We start from the raw sequence: 17,864 nt of genomic DNA, 5'->3' as shown, positions 1-17,864 counted from the left end.
CCACTAATGTAGGAATAAGAAATCCCAAACCCATAGCGCCCTGTACTATAGGGTCTATGAAAACGTGGTGTCTATAAACTTGTTCATATCAGGAGTATGCAATATTAGTTCCAAAATTGGCTTGTGAATGTTCAAAAAATGCCAAATTAGTGTATAGATATTAACTGTTACCATGAAAAAGTCGACTGATTTTAGCTATGAAATACGAAAAAAATGACTTGGATGGATTGGTGGGTAATCAAAAGAAGTGCAACGTCAATAAAGTAAATGAGTTAGGGACCGTTCACAAACACTTGTTAGGGGGGCCTGATGCAAAAAGGGGGGCCTTAAATTTGTTTGACCCTCCTAAGGGGGGGCTGAAAAATGACCACAAATTTTCCTGGGAAAATTGAGTTTATATGCTTTTCTATGGGGTTAATTGACCCATAGTTTTCATGTCAAAAAAAGGGGAGGGCCTGAAATTTTTGAGATCTCGAAAGGGGGGCCCGAAAAATTTTCACGATGAAATTATTTTGCATCAGGCCCCCCTAACAAGTGTTTGTGAACGGTCCCTTATTACTTTTATTCTATCTTTTGCCCCGACGTATTTTCAGGTTCATGAACATTACACCATTATAATGTCAAATAAGAATAATGTTGATTTGCAAGAATAACCGTGACTCAATAAGTCATTATGCATTACATGTACGCCCGAAGGTCACGATGAGACCATAGACCCTAGACAATACACATAAAAAATGTGTAAAATTTCACATTTTCCCTTCAAAAATATTTTCCTTTGACTTTTTCATGAATAAGAATAGACTTAATATAGTTTTGTGGCTCTGTTCTGGAAACACTTTGAAAAGTTTTAACTTAGTTATAACTTAGTTATGTTTAAAAACATATATCATAATGGATTTTGGTACTTTAGGTTGTAAGTTTATGATTATTATTATGTGATTTACTGTTGACTGGTTCTGAGGGCAAGATATGCTCATTGAACCGTTCATTAAAGGTACAATGTTCGTTCATATGTATCAAAAGCAGTCGAATCATTCTCATGTAAGAACTTAACCATGTTATAGCTACTGTAGTCAGTGGCTCGATGTTAAAATCATTCTCGCTTATTGAACAGCATGCAGTGAACCTTTACGTTGGTGTTGGTATACTTGGGTATGTTCTAATGTCTATCAATTTATATAACTGCGACAACCAGGAACTCAGTGCAGACTTCTAAAAGAGATTGGCCTATAGAAATGAAGGACTGGGTCCTAGTTCTTTTTCACAACGCAGCCAAAATAACAGGTAATTAATATCTATTTCATTTTAACAAACTGAATGTTTACGAAGTCATAATATCAGGAGCAGCGGAAACATTTAAATTTAGGGGGGGCATATTTTGAGCTGCCGGTTTTACTGGGACATTTCAGATTAATTTAGGCCAAGTAAAAAGGTGAATTTTGGTATTTGATGGGCCAGTGCGCGTAAAGCGGGTAAACCTTTGCAATTTTGCATTGGCCCTTTTTTTGCCCGTTTTGGATATGTTGTTCAGGCATGTTTAGAGTTAGTAAACAAACACATTGGTGTTCCATTTTTGTCTAGGTACCATTTTGGTATTTAAATTGACTCGTCTATAAATAACCAAGGGAGCTCAAAGGGAAGGATTTATCGGGCATTGATTTTACCCATGCCATGACGCTTCCTATTTGACTTTTGCTACAACTTAAAGTTTAAGGGTAGACGAGGTATTGTTGGTCGAAGCAACCTAAAAATCGATTTTTATTATCTATATGATATTATTGAAAATTAACACCTTGATGTTTTGCAAAAGTTCATTCTACAAATCGTATACATTGCAAACTTGCTTAATTTATTGTTGTTAATGAGTTATGTATACGTTTTACAAAAGTGTTGTTGTTTCAGCCCTCTTTACAACGTAACTCAAGAACCGCAGCACTTATAAAAGTATATATCTGTGATATTTTAATTCTTCTACACGCTCGCTATATGAATTGAGCAAAACATTATGCAGTTTTTGCCAAAGCTCACTACCATTCGTAACATGCTGTGAATTACCAAATCACAACAGTTTAAAATAATTAATAACCTTAAGGTTACTAGGTTAGCAACTATTTTAGGCTGTTGTGATTTGGAAGTTCATAGCATCTTAATGCGAATGGTATAGTGAGCTTTGGCAAAACTTGCATTGATCAATTCATAGCGAGTGTGTTATAGAAGAATTCAAATATCACAGGTATACTTTCGTAGCTAGGTACTGTGGTTCCTTATAAGTTATGTTTTAACTCATTAACAACAATAAATTAAGCAAGATTTCAATGTATATGATTTGTAGAATGAACTTTTGCATAACATCAAAATGTTATTTTTCAATAATATATTGATTTAGATAACAAATCTGTACAATGCGTTGGAAGCAGCATTTATTTCTGCGTATTTTGACACCTCATTTGATCTTTGATACGATAGCCCAGAAAACAGTAAAACACCGGTCAATTTAATGTCGCGAGGTCCAGATTTGAAAGTCGTCACCCTCATAACCAAAGTGCCTAAGTCATTATTATCTTTTGATGAATTCCACAAGTTAATGAAGAATGCGGCTGGAAATTTTATTAATTATGGGTTTATTACTCAGAAAATCAAAATTGCAAATGAGAAACATGTAATAATGACTTAGGCACTTTGGTTATGAGGGTGACGAAGTTGTACTTACAACAATACAAACACAGTCAGATATCGTTACACAGATTTCCCTCCATTATACCAGAGAAGATGAGAAGAAATACAAATCAATAAAATTTACAAATCTGTAAAATGCGTTGGAAGCAGAATTTATATCTGCGCATTTGACACCTCATTTGATACGATAGCCCAAAAAACAATAAAACACCGGTCAATTTAAGGGTAGACGAGGTATCGTTGGTCGAAGCAACCGAAAATCGATTTTCATTATCTAAATCAATATATTATTGAAAAATAACACTTTGATCTTTTGCAAAAGTTCATTCTACAAATCATATACTTTGAAAACTTGCTTAATTTATTGCTGCTAATGAGTTATCTACCTTTTACAAAAGTGTTGTTGTTTCAGCCCTTTTTACAACATAACTCAAGAACCACAGGACCTACAAAAGTATATCTATGATATTTAGATTCTTCTACAAGCTCGCTATGAATTGAGCAATGCAATTTTTGCCAAAGCTCACAACCATTCGCAAGATGCTGTGAACTACCAAATTGCAACAGTTTAAAGTTGTTGCTAACCTTAATGTAGTGAGGTCCAGATTTGAAAGTTGCACTTACAACAATACAAAAACAGTCAGATATCATTTACACAGATTTCCCTCCGCAATACAAATCAATAGAATTTACTGCAACTTTCAAATCTTGGGTTACATTGATTTAAATGTACGATGTGACGTCAATATTTAGTCAATTGCTACAAATTAATGAGGTGTCAAAATGTGCAGAAATAAATTCTGCTTCCAATTCATTTTATTGTAATACAATCGCTCGCTTTTGAATAATGGCCATTATTTAAGGGGGGGGGGTAGTTACTTTTTTGAGATGTTTATATGCACAACGTATTGTAATAATTGTAATATTTTGTTTTATATGGTAGTTTTTTAAAGTCCCATTCAGTCTCAGCGCAAATGTAAAAAAAAATGTTTATAAGATAAAGATAAGATAAGGCATTCAAATTGTCATTTTTGAAATGAACAATCTTGGCAAAAAACGAAGAAAACAACAGTATTATTGACGAAGTTGAAGCCCCATTCGAATACATGTAGCTAATATATATATAAATTATATACTGTCAGTGTATGAATTACAGATTCATGCATGTAAATGCCTTATTTTGTCTTAATACGCGGCTTTCTGCTGAACCATACTGGCATCCATGCAACAACCACAAAACGTTTTCGACATCATTCGCAAAAGGTTAGAAAAGATTGTCAGAAAACGTTTAAATGTCGGGTTACATAAAGGGTATAAAACGTTTTCATAACATTCAAAATCATTTGTTGATAGCCTACTTGTTGATAACCTAATATTCTAACATAATGTTATTTAAGTGTTAACAAAACAGGTATTTGTAATTTCATACAACTAGTCCAAAAATTTCCACTTACTTGCAGACGTTTCGGAAACTCACAGTTTCCTTTATCGATGCTATTGTTGCAGTGACGATCTGTGTACAGCAGATGATTTTTGCTGCTTAGCAACCGAGTTGCCAGTTGATTTCTCAGCTATCAGATCGTCAAAGACGTGACTCAAGTTGTATTGCCCCTCGTCTCGGTTCATGGTTTTTCCCCGCTTTCTGATAGTGATTGCCTCCTTAATCCATCTCTTATATCTATCACTCTCTTTGCCTACGATTCTGGCCTCCTCCCAATTGATGACGTGGTTGTTGTCTACTACGTGGTCGGTGATGGCTGATTTGTGAACTACCGATTGGGATGCCTTTCTAGTGGCTCTGGTCTTTATATTGTCACCAATTTTTTCAGCCTCAGTTTTATGCTCTTCCAAGCGTTTACCGAACTTTCTTCCTTTCTCCCCAATGTATGACAAGTCACAATTTTTACATGGGATAGAATATATCACGTCCGTGGAATGATGGGGATCTCGCTTGTCCTTAGGATGAACCAGGAGATTCCGCAGCGTACAATTGGGTTTCATGGCGGTTGAGATATTGTAAGATTTAAAAACTCTCGAGATGCGCTCTGAAACACCCTCCACGTACGGTATAACAACTAAGCCTTTAGACTTGGTGGAATCGTCTTTCTTTGGTCTGTCTTTCTTAGGTTTAGGCTTAGCCATCTGGTCTTTCACTTTTTTTTTTTCCATTCTGGGTAACCACAATTTTGGAGAGCCCCTTTGATATGCGTTTCCTCCTCTACTTTGTCTTGCTCTTCCGTGACTATTTTGTTCTTTCTGTCAAGGAGGGTACGCACGACGCCAAGTTTCTGGTGGAGAGGGTGATGTGACCTAAAGTTCAAGTATTGGTCGGTGTGTGTTGCCTTCCGATATACCATTAACTTAACTGACCCATCATCGCGGCGAACAATCAATGTGTCCAAAAATGGGATCTTACCATCCGCTTCCTTCTCAAAAGTGAATTTAATGGAGTCCGTGTCGTCAGCTTGATTCAGGTGGTCAGTGAGATTATTAACTTCATCCTTGCAAACAATTTCTAAGATATCATCCACATATCTCTTCCATAGCTTAGGTTTACATTCCAAAGGAGCAGTGGCGATAGCAATGTCTTCCAGGTTTTCCATAAAAATATTGGCGGCCAAAGGTGAAACGGGGCTGCCCATCGCTGCGCCGAAAAGCTGCCTGTAAATCTTCCCACGAAACGTAAAATAAGTGGTAGAGAGGATGAAATCAAGCAATTCCACTACATCTTCTGTTGTTAAGTTGAAGCCTTGAGATTTATTATACTCTTTCAACCAACCCTCCTTCTGTAGCCTTTCTTTAACAATGTCCAGAACTTTATTGATGGGCGTGCACGTAAACAAGGAAACCACATCATGGGAGTTTAATATGTCCCCTTCCTCTATCACTACATCCACTAACTCCTCAGCTAAAGACTTCCTACCATGGGGGCCAGGATGTCAGCGAGCCACCGAGACGTTTCATATCCTATGGTGGAGGTGTAATCAACTATGGGTCTAAGCGGCGCGTTAGGTTTGTGTATCTTCGGAGTACAGTAAAGTCTAGGGACATTCTCCGCTGTCGGATATAACTGTTTATACTTTGTCTTACTGATTTTCTCCTCATTGGTCAACCTAGTCAAGATAGCCACCAACTTCCTCTTGTATTTTTGCGTGGGGTCAGACGGTAACTCTTCGTACGTTTTCTTATCGCTTAACAAGATTTCAGCCTTCTCATTGTACTCCTGTTTATCCAGGCTGAAAAAATTGGTGACAATATAAAGACCAGACCCACTAGAAAGGCATCCCAATCGGTAGTTCACAAATCAGCCATCACCGACCACGTAGTAGACAACAACCACGTCATCAATTGGGAGGAGGCCAGAATCGTAGGCAAAGAGAGTGATAGATATAAGAGATGGATTAAGGAGGCAATCACTATCAGAAAGCGGGGAAAACCATGAACCGAGACGAGGGCAATACAACTTGAGTCACGTCTTTGACGATCTGATAGCTGAGAAATCAACTGGCAACTCGGTTGCTAAGCAGCAAAAATCATCTGCTGTACACAGATCGTCACTGCAACAATAGCATCGATAAAGGAAACTGTGAGTTTCCGAAACGTCTGCAAGTAAGTGGAAATGTTTGGACTAGTTGTATGAAATTACAAATACCAGTTTAACATGAACAGTCCTGATGAACATCTTCAAGAATGTTAACAAAACATTTAGCAAAAAAGGCTTGCAAAAATATTTGACAATAACATTTTGAAAATATTTTACAAATATTGTTGTAGTGTGTTTTCATACAAAAGGTTTTAAAACGTTTCCATAACCTTTATATAACCCGACAGTTTAATGTTATTAAAAGGTTTTTTATCTAAACCAAAACCCGAAATATAACATGTTTAAAACGTTTTGAAAACATTCTTGATCTTGTGTTTGCTGGGCAGGCTGCGTTTCCAGCAAACACAAAACGTTTAAAAATATTTTAAGCGGGTTATATTTTGGGTTTTGATTTTGGTAAAAATATTTCAATAACATTAAGTTGTCTGGTTATATAAAGGTCGTGAAAACGTTTTAAAACGAGTTGTTTAAACACGGTAGGCGTTTAGGATGCGTTTAGATACAAAATGAAAGTGTGATAACTTGTAAACCAAAGAGACGGCGTTAATATTATTTTGGATTTGTGATGTGTAGAAGAATATGTTTCAAAATATGAAAGCTTTTTACGTACATGTAGATAATAATAACAATTTGGCTAAACGCCCTAACGTGTTTAAAAAGTGTTACAGCTAGTGTTTTACAGTATAGCCCATGCAGACATTGCGTTATCACTGCAAAAACAGTGTTTAGAAAGTGAAGGCAAGAATGTCTTTAGAAAAGTTGTGTTTAGAATATGGATATCATATGGTTAGAAATTGAACACCGTCACTGACTGACCAATGTACAGAAATTTGACACATAATGTTTAGCTTCTAAACGTGTTTACAAAGTGAAGGCAAAATTGTGTTTAGAAATGTGTTTAATTTAATAAGCATCGTTCACACCAATATGTAACACTTACGCGCTGTTGATACCTTCAATTTTGTTCTCATTAGCTAAGGCTATACGATGAATCGAATCTTTTAAGTGCTGAAGCTTGAAGGTAGATTGGATTTAGTCCGGAGTATAAGAAATCTACGTTAGATGGGGAGGTCCAAGAAAGTAGAGCCATAACGGGCACAGAGGTCTGTCCACCCGGGGTTAATGAACCGGAGCCCTACCCTTCACTGCAAAAGTGCTTTATTGTAAACGAGTGAAATCCACTCGTTTTATGAGTTAAACGAACGACAACACTTTTTCGAGTGGAAAAACCTCGTTTCAGAGTGTTTTTCCACGCTTCAGAGTGTGTTTTTTTCCACTCGAAAAAGTGTTGTCCTTCATTTAACTCCTAAAACGGGTGGATTGTATTTATTTATTTATTTATTTATTTATTTATTTATTTATTTATTTATTTATTTATTTATTTATTTCCTAAAACGGTGGATTGTATTTATTTATTTATTTATTTATTTATTTATTTATTTATTTATTTATTTATTTATTATTTATTTATTTATTTATTTATTTATTTATTTATTTATTTATTTATTTATTTATTTATTTATTTATTTATTTATTTATTTATTATTTATTTATTTATTTATTTATTTATTTATTTATTTATTTATTTATTTATTTATTTATTTATTTATTTATTTATTTATTTATTTATTTATTTATTTATTCTTTTCTTTCAATAGATCATCATGAATAACTGCAGTAGTTATCAACGGATACCGCATACCTGCAAGTATTGCAAGAGACACTTTTATGACACATCTGAATGGATATGTCATCAAAATCGCCATAAATCAAAGATCCAATCTTATTGGTTCAAAAGAAAGCTCCAGATCACAACGACCAACCAGACTCCGCAACAGTAAAGATGCCCGTTTGTACCGAAACTACATTCAGTGAGGATAAACAGTGCAAGCAACAAGTTACTAAAACGATAAATATCAACAAACCTAAATCAAATAAGAAATCGGAAGATAGAGATTTCAAGTGCAGCTACTGCATCAAAACGTTCCCAAAACGCGTTGGCTTGCTAAGACACGAGAGAACACATACTAAAGAAAAACCGTACGAATGTGTACATTGCCACAAAAGATTCTCAGATGCTGGTAATAGAAGTGTTCATGAGCGTATCCACACCAACTTGAAACCATACCAATGTAAGTTTTGTGCTAGACGCTTCACACAGTTGAGCAGCTTGAAAACTCATATTCGTGTGCATACGTTGGAAAAACCATTCAAATGTCATTATTGCGCCAAGGGCTTTCCATCTTCCGGTAATCGCACCAAACATGAGCGTATCCACACTAACGAGAAACCCTACGCATGTCGATTTTGTCAAAAAGCTTTCCGCATACACAGCAACATGACTGCGCATGAGCGAAGACACACCAAAGAAAAACCATATTCGTGTCAGTTTTGCAATAAGCAATTCCCATTCGCGACGGCTAAAAAACGACATGAACAAAACACAAATGGTAATGCTCATATCTGTAACCATTGCGGAAAGCAGTTCTGTTCCATGTGTTCGTTGCGGAAACACAAACGCACCCACACTTTTGCATGCAAATATTGCAGTCGAAAATTCTCCATCGAGATGAATTTGAAAACGCATGAAAAATCACACACAGAGGATTTAAATTATTTTTGCTCCATATGCCAGAAATCGTTTCCAGGTTCACGTGGACTCAAAGTTCATATGCGTTTTCATGGTACAAAGAGGAAATCGACAGTCCGTAAGAACGTAACCAATATCAACGGTGCTGATAATCAAACACTAAGACAGTTGCTGTGTGGGCAATACTCTTGTAAACATTGCGCTATGGTTTTTAACACTCCTCAGGAGTTACGAACTCACGACTTAACGCATGCACACCCCGATTTATGCCGTTGCATATATTGCAGTAATGCCCGGAGTAATACTCACTTTGGACATGTTGGAGAGTATCTGAACACCCTGATAACATTGGATCATTTCAACGAAGTTTGCCACAATACCAGCCCGGGGAAAACAAGTAAAACTTAGCTTTTTGGCAAATGTTAAAAACATCTTGTATTTGAGGTTTAGGAGCACTAACCAGAATTACTACACATTCTTCATGAAACATCAACGAACACATGATTTAACGCATGCACAGGACAATTTATGCAGTTGCATATTGCAGCTCATGCACATTGGAGAATATAAAAAACCCAGATAACCATGATAACTTGGGATCATTTCAACGAAGTTTGTCGAATATCAAACTTAACTTCTAATAACAATGGTAAATGTTGCCAAACACTTTTTGTATTTGAGGTGTAGGAGCACTAACCTTAATTACTTTGTTCATGAGACATCAATGAGCACACGACTTGACGCTTGCACAGGGCAATTTATGCCATTGCATGTATTGCAGCAATGCTCATCTGAAAACCCCGATAACCTTTAATCATTTCAGCGAAGTTTATCGCAATACTATAGTCAAACTTTTAAAGAAGTTAACCCAGCAAACACAAAAACGTTTTTAAAACGTTTTAAATAAGTTATATTTTGGGCTTTGGTTTAGGTAAAAACGTTATAATAACATTAAAATGTCGGGTTATATAAAGGTCATGAAATCGTTTTAAAACGTTTTGTATGAAAACACACTACAACAATATTTTTAAAATGTTTTCGAAATGTCATTGTAAACTATTTTTGCAAACATTTTTGGCCAAATATTTTGTCAAGACTTGAACAATATTATGTTAAAATATTTGCACCCAGCAAACAAAGAAATGTTCTTATAATGTTTTTTACAAAACGTTTTAATAACATTTAAATGTCGGGTTATATAAAGGTCGTGAAAACATTTTAAAAACGTTATTGTAAATATTTTGGGCAAACATTTTTTGCAAAATATTTTTTCAACCCTAAAATAACATTCTGTTTAGAATGATTTGTACCAAGTTTTCAAAAATGTTTTTGGAATGTTATTAAAACGTTTTTATAGCCTTTATATAACCCGACATTTAAATGTTTTCTGTAAAACATTTGTGTTTGCTGTGCAGTAAATTACCAACAAATGTTTTTTAATGTTGTGAAAACGTTTTATACCATTAATGTACCCTTTATACAACCCGACATTTAAACGTTTTCTGACAACCTTTTATAACCTTTTGCGAATGATGTCGAAAACGTTTTGTGTTTGCTGGGAAGTTTATCGCAATACTAGTCAAACTTTTAAGTTAAAAGAAGTTAAAACTTCTAATAACAATGTAAATGTTGCCAAACACTTTTTGTATTTGAGGTGTAGGAGGAGCACTAACCTTATACACTTTGTTCACGATCAACGAACACATGACTTAACGCATGCACAGGACATTTTTTGCAGTAATGCTCACGTTAGAGTGTATCTGAAAACCCCATAACAAAGTTTGTCGCAATACATCTTAATAGTCAACCTAACTTTTGATAACAATGGTGAATGTTGAAAAACACCTTTTGCATTTCAGGCGTAGGAGCACTAACTATAGTTATTACAAATAGATTGCTGTAAATTGATTAAAGTAAATGTCTCCAGGGGAGTAGTATAGGTGTTTTATGGTGTGCGTTTCCATTGGGTGCTTGTAGAACCAATTAAGGATTCAGGTACACTGTTAGAAATAATCTGTAAAATTACCGTCGTTTGACTGGCAGTCTGGACGCCAGTCGCGTACCGTAATGTTAAAAAACAGTAGAATACTGTAAAAATACCATCCTTTGACTGGCAGTCTGTGTTAAAAAACAGTTACCGTTAAAAGTAGAATACTGTGAAAATAGCATCCTTTGACTGGCAGTCTGTGTTAAAAAACAGCTACCGTTAAAAGTAGAATACTGTGAAAATACCATCCTTTGACTGGCAGTCTGTGTTGAAAAACAGCTACCGTTAAAAGTAGAATACTGTGAAAATAGCATCCTTTGACTGGCAGTCTGGACGCCAGTAGCGTACCGTAATGTTAAAAAACAGCTACCGTTAAAAGTAGAATACTGTGTAAATACCATCCTTTGACTGGCAGTATGGACGCCAGTAGCGTACCGTAATGTTAAAAAACAGCTACCGTTAAAAGTAGAATACTGTGAAAATACCATCCTTTGACTAGCAGTCTGGACGCCAGTCGCGTACCGTAATGTTAAAAAACACCTACCGTTAAAAGTAGAATACTGTGAATATACCGTCCTTATACTGGCAGTCTGGACGCCAGTAGCGTACCGTAATGTTAAAAACACCTACCGTTAAAAAGTAGAATACTGTGAAAATACCATCCTTTGACTGGCAGTCTGGACGCCAGTCGCGTACCGTAATGTTAAAAACAGCTACCGTTAAAAGTAGAATACTGTGAAAGTACCATCCTTTGACTGGCAGTCTGGACGCCAGTAGCGTACCGTAATGTTAAAAAACACCTACCGTTAAAAGTAGAATACTGTGCAAATACCATCCTTTGACTGGCAGTCTGGACGCCAGTCGCGTACCGTCATGTTAAAAAACACCTACCGTTAAAAGTAGAATACTGTAAATATACCGTCCTTATACTGGCAGTCTGTACGACAGTAGTGTACCATAATGTTAAAAAACACCTACCGTTAAAAGAAGAATACTGTGAAAATACCATCCTTTGACTGGCAGTCTGGACGCCAGTCGCGTACCGTAATGTTAAAAAACAGCTACCGTTAAAAGTAGAATACTGTGAAAATACCATCCTTTGACTGGCAGTCTGGACGCCAGTAGTAGCGTACCGTAATGTTAAAAAACAGCTACCGTTAAAAGTAGAATACTGTTAGCTGTAAATATACCGTTCTTATTCTGGCACTCTGGACGCCAGTAGCGTACCGTAATGTTAAAAGGCACGTACCGTTAGAAGTAGAATTCTGTATAAAAACAGCTATCGTTAAAAGTAGAATTCCGTAAAAACCACCGTATTGGACGCCAGTAGCGTACCGTAAATATTTTTAAAAAACAGCTACCGTTAAAAGTAGAATATGTTAACTGTAAATAATACCGTTCTTATACTGGCACTCTGGACGCCAGTACTAGCGTACCTTAATGATAAAAGGCACGTACCGTTTTTAACATTAGCTGTTTTTAACATTAAGGTACGCTACTGGCGTCCAGACTGCCAGTCAAAGGATGGTATTTTCACAGTATTCTTCTTTTAACGGTAGGTGTTTTTTAACATTATGGTACACTACTGTCGTACAGACTGCCAGTATAAGGACGGTATATTTACAGTATTCTACTTTTAACTTATTACAAAATCACATTAACAATATTAAACAATCAATCATAATCTCTGTGTCAATTCTGTATGATTTATTTATATTTATTTTTATTAAATAGGAACTGCAATGAAAACAAACAATAATGTACACAGGCACAACAATACCAATAATTATAAGATAATAATCTAAGCTAAAGCTATCAATGCCAATTTTTGCCAATACAATTTGCAAAAAGTAAATTGCACTAAACTAATCGTTCTTGTTTGAAAACAAATTCAATCATAGCTACTAAACAAATGGGACTTTTACATGGCACATCAGATTCATATTAATCAACAATATGATATATCCATCATTATTATTTTAGCAATTTAATACTAGGCAACAAATATTCAAATCCTTAACTAGGAATTACAGTAACACTACAGGTACAAGCAGCTAATGGAAAGCTATGGAATTTTATAGTCAACAAATATTCAAATCTTTAACACTGGCACTCATCATCTGCATCAGTATGGTACTTTAATTACCTATATTTTGTATCACCGCTGAACCCTACATTTTTGTACGACTTGACAAATAATTATGTGTGTATAAGCAAAGGCTTCCTGAATTTTGTGTAACTTTTAGTAAATATTGTAATAAAACGTGTAATCACTGTTGCAGGACTCAAGTTTTTCCAACGTTCGACATGAATGTGAATCAATGTGACATACAAATAGAAGTCCTCGTTATTCTGGATTTCAGAGGTAACATAGCCCATAGTGATGCAGATTTGGCGTGCCAACAGTGCCATGCACTGTTTCCCAATATGAACCACTTCATCATGTTCATTGTAGGTCTAGCTGTAATGGCAAAATTCTCAGAACAGAGTCATGTGTCATTATTCAACATTGCCATGTCCTGTCAATAATGTGATAAAGATCGGTTACTTATGATGTAACGTGATAGAATTAGTGTACATATGTGGTTCAATTTGGACATAAATACTGAATATTTTGAACCATTAAGTCTAAGAATAAGATCCAGCTTTCTGTGACAGATTAGGATGCCTTCTCATAAATATCTTGCACCAGCCGACCTTCTCAAGCTTTGTCGATGAGGGATTCTTCATTCTTGCCTCTTCAGCCAATTCTTCAGCCATATCATGTAAACTAAAATATCAAATAGCATTAATAGCCTGCAAGGATTGCCATCATTATTTTGGAAGTATTGGACAAGAAGTTGCACATCACAGCAGTCAACAGTGAATGTAGGTGTGCACATCCGCAGTCGTACCTTTGAGTCAACTGCAAATTTGCACCTCCAGAAATGTCCACACCTGCATGTCCACATCAGACATATCATGTCCACACTATAGCTCCGCTTCCTGCCGTACTCAAGGAAGCGGAGCACCGTGATTCAAGCTTTCTATCCTCCATGGCTATGACACGGTGCATGGCTTCTGCTTTCCACTTTTGGTTCACATCTTCTTTCTTGGCATAATCAATCTGTCATATTAAAATAAAAAACAAAACAGTGATTAGTTTCTTTTAAACACAAAAAAGTTTTGCAGAAAACGTTTGAACGTCAAGTTATATAAAATAACATTTAATAACATTCAAAAACATTTTTGAAACTAGAAAACATTCGAACAAAATGTTATTTAAGTGGAGACAAAATATTTGACAAAACTGTTTGCCAAAAAACGTTTTACAATAAAATTTTGAAATACCGTGCTGATGTAAAAAAAAATAATTTGGTATCTACAAAACCTGCAAATTCAGATATTTCCAAAACGGTAGTATCACAATGTAAAAGAACGTGGACGGACGTGTATTTACATATATGTGTGTACTGTATTGTTACACTTGAAATACCGTGTTAATGTAAAAAGAAAATATTGCTATCTTCAAAACCTGCAACTTCACAGATATTTCCAAAACGGTAGTATCACAAATTATGTAAAAGAACGTGGTCGGACGTGTATTTACATATGTGTGTACTGTATTGTTACGCTTCAAATACCGTGTTGATGTAAAAAGACAATATTGGTATCTTCAAAACCTGCAAATTCACAGATATTTCCAAAACGGTAGTATCACAATGTAAAAGAACGTGGTCGGACGTGTATTTACATATGTGTGTACTGTATTGTTACGCTTGAAATACCGTGTTGATGTAAAAAAGACAATATTGGTATATTCAAAACCTGCAAATTCACAGATATTTCCAAAACGGCGGTATCACAATGTAAAAGAACGTGGTCGGACGCGTATTTACATATGTGTGTACTGTATTGTTACGCTTGAAATACCGTGTTGATGTAAAAAAGGCAATATTGGTATCTTCAAAACCTGCAAATTCACAGATATTTCCAAAACGGTAGTATCACAATGTAAAAGAACGTGGCCGGACGTGTATTTACCCATATGTGTGTACTGTATTGTTACGCTTGAAATACCGTGTTAATGTAAAAAAGACAATATTGGTATCTTCAAAACCTGCAAATTCACAGATATTTCCAAAACGGTAGTATCACAATGTAAAAGAACGTGATCGGACGTGTATTTACATATGTGTTACTGTATTGTTACGCTTCAAATACCGTGTTGATGTAAAAAAGACAATATTGGTATCTTCAAAACCTGCAAATTCACAGATATTTCCAAAACGGTAGTATCACAATGTAAAAGAACGTGGTCGGACGTGTATTTACATATGTGTGTACTGTATTGTTACGCTTGAAATACCGTGTTGATGTAAAAAAGACAATAATGGTATCTTCAAAACCTGCAAATTCACAGATATTTCCAAAACGGTAGTATCACAATGTAAAAGAACGCGGTCGGACGTGTATTTACATATGTGTGTACTGTATTGTTACGCTTGAAATACCGTGGTGATGTAAAAAGACAATATTGGTATTTTCAAAACCTGTAAATTCACAGTTATTTCCAAAACGGCATTATTAGAATGTAAAAGAACGGAGTCGGACGTGTATATAAAGGGGATAAAACGTTTTAATAACATTCAAAAACATTTTTGAAACTAGAAAACATTCGAACAAAATGTTATTTAAGTGTAGACAAAATATTTGGTAAAACTGTTTGCCAAAAACATTTTACAATAACATTTTGACAAAATTTTAAAATTTGTGTTGTAGCCCGACATTTAAATATTACTAAAACGTTATGACCAAAACCAAAGCACGTTTATAACTTGTTTATAACGTTTTAAAATTTTGTGTGTGTTGGGTAGTTATCGATATATCATATGAAATGTATGAATTTTCATTAGGCTACATAAATCTATAATTAATTATACAAAAATCATATACATTTGCATTCTAAAAATCATTAATCAAGACAGGCTACATGGCAAAACGGTATTACACCAACTGATTTTTTTAAAACTTTACCTAAAATGCCACATACCATACCGAGCCTCATCCTTTTATACTTATAGCGGCCACACCTTAGATTCAGCTTATTATTATTAACACTGTATATGGCACATCATGCTCATCAAACTCTGCACTGCAAAAACAAGTGTTTATATTTAAACACCATATTGTGTTTATCAGAGCAACACTTAATAAACACATAATTAATGTTAATGGTCTAACACTAATGTTCATAAATTAACACTTGGTGTTATATTACAAACACTAATGTTTGTAATATAACACCAAGTGTTAATTTATGAACATTAGTGTTAGAAAAAATTAACATTAGTGTTAGACCATTAACATGAATTATGTGTTTATTAAGTGTTGCTCTGATAAACACAATATGGTGTTTAAATATAAACACTTGTTTTTGCAGTGTGTAGATTTAATTTACGCCAATAATTAAAGCTTATCAACATTACCGTATATCACATATTGATAAGGCGCATCAAACTCTATAGATTTCTTTTACACTAATAATTAAAACACTGACATCAAACCATAAGCTTACCTGTCCGTTGTGCGTGGGATCTTGGCCTCAAATTCCACGATTCTAACTGCAGTTGCTGACTCCAAAATTAAACCCATGTTTCCCCTATATGATAATCATTGCTATTTGTAGGAATGAAGCCAGGAGGCTTCAATAGATGGTTACAATACAATGTGATTTATGCGGGAATTAAATGTTGTTGAATACAGACTGTTTCCCTCCATTTTGATAGAAATGTTTGTTTGTTCTTTCAATTCTCCAGTAACAGTTCCGTAAAATTACGGTATCTTCCGTACTATTGATATCACTGATTGTTATAAAAACGGTTAAATTCCGTTATTTAACTCAAAATCCGTACAATATATACATTTCTTGTAAATGTTTACATGTTTTACCTTAGTAACTCTGTTGTAAAAACGTAATTACACGTGAGCTTATCGTTCTGAAGTGTTAAAACAGTATAAAGCGTTATTAATGACTACAAACTTGTAAAATTACGAGTTTCTAAAGTAGACAGTTGTAATAAAAAAATATATGCCAGATCGTTAACTTACTTTTGAAACACTTTCTCGTATACAATTCTGTACCTTAAAGCTTATTGTATGAATAAAGAAAGACATAAAATGTATATACCAGCTCTTTTGCAAGACACTGACGTTAAATAACTCAATGTTGATATTTTCACTGTCACAAAACAGCAACCGGTGTTATTTTACTGGTATTTTACCATATTTATATTTTAAAAAGATAATTACACGTCAGTTCACCTTATTATTATGTTAGAATACCCTTCAGACTGGTATAGCTGTTAAGTTAATGTAGTTTTACACGTCATTACCGTTTTGATGTAAAAAGACAATGTCGACCGTGTTAATACATCTTTAAAATAATACTTACAGTGGATTTCTAAAACGACGGTATCAGACTGTTAAAAAACGTAGTCGGACGTGTATATGTAGTTTGTGTGTTGTATTTTTACACTTGAAATACCGTGTTGATGTAAAAAGACAATGTTAATATCTTCAAAACCTGTAAATTCACAGGTATTTCCAAAACGGCAGTATCAGAATGTATAAAAACGGTCTGACAATTGAATACATGAATCCAAAACCCACCCAAGTCCATGGGAAGTGATTTTGAGAAAAAAACCTGTGTATCATTTTAATTCCTTCAGTTAGATTTACCTGGTCAATATGGTAAGTTGTACGTTCAAATGGGTGAGTTAAACTGTATTAGGTATGGCGATTAGCATTTCAGGGACTTGGGGTTCATTTTAAATTTTGGACTTGGGTGGTTTTTTGATTCATATACAAAGACAATACTGTTGGAATGAGATTACCACTAGTAAGATAATACAACATAAAGCACACAGTTATGTATAATGTTGATAAGCATTCTGCCATGTAATATAAACCACACACTTTCCTTGATTAAACCCATTTTTTTCAAAAGTCACTCTCCAGCAATG

General features: G+C 34.9%; 1 protein-coding gene across 1 annotated transcript; it reads left to right on the top strand.

The window, feature by feature from the left end:
* The first annotated feature begins 976 nt into the window (after positions 1–976).
* LOC140155067 (uncharacterized) lies at positions 977–9,991 on the top strand. Its single transcript, XM_072177751.1, has 2 exons — positions 977–1,287; positions 7,942–9,991. The coding sequence occupies exon 2, from the start codon at positions 8,127–8,129 to the stop codon at positions 9,279–9,281; it is 1,155 nt and encodes a 384-aa protein (XP_072033852.1). The 5' UTR covers positions 977–1,287; positions 7,942–8,126; the 3' UTR covers positions 9,282–9,991.
* The last annotated feature ends 7,873 nt before the right edge of the window (positions 9,992–17,864 follow it).

This window comes from Amphiura filiformis, chromosome 6, assembly GCF_039555335.1.
Source record: "Amphiura filiformis chromosome 6, Afil_fr2py, whole genome shotgun sequence".
NCBI lineage: Eukaryota > Metazoa > Echinodermata > Ophiuroidea > Amphilepidida > Amphiuridae > Amphiura > Amphiura filiformis.
This window is presented reverse-complemented; position numbering and strand designations above follow the sequence as displayed.

What these genes read in the sequence shown, in the direction of transcription:
- LOC140155067 (XM_072177751.1), top strand. Translation starts at nt 8,127, where the DNA reads ATGCCCGTTTGTACCGAAACTACATTCAGTGAGGATAAACAGTGCAAG.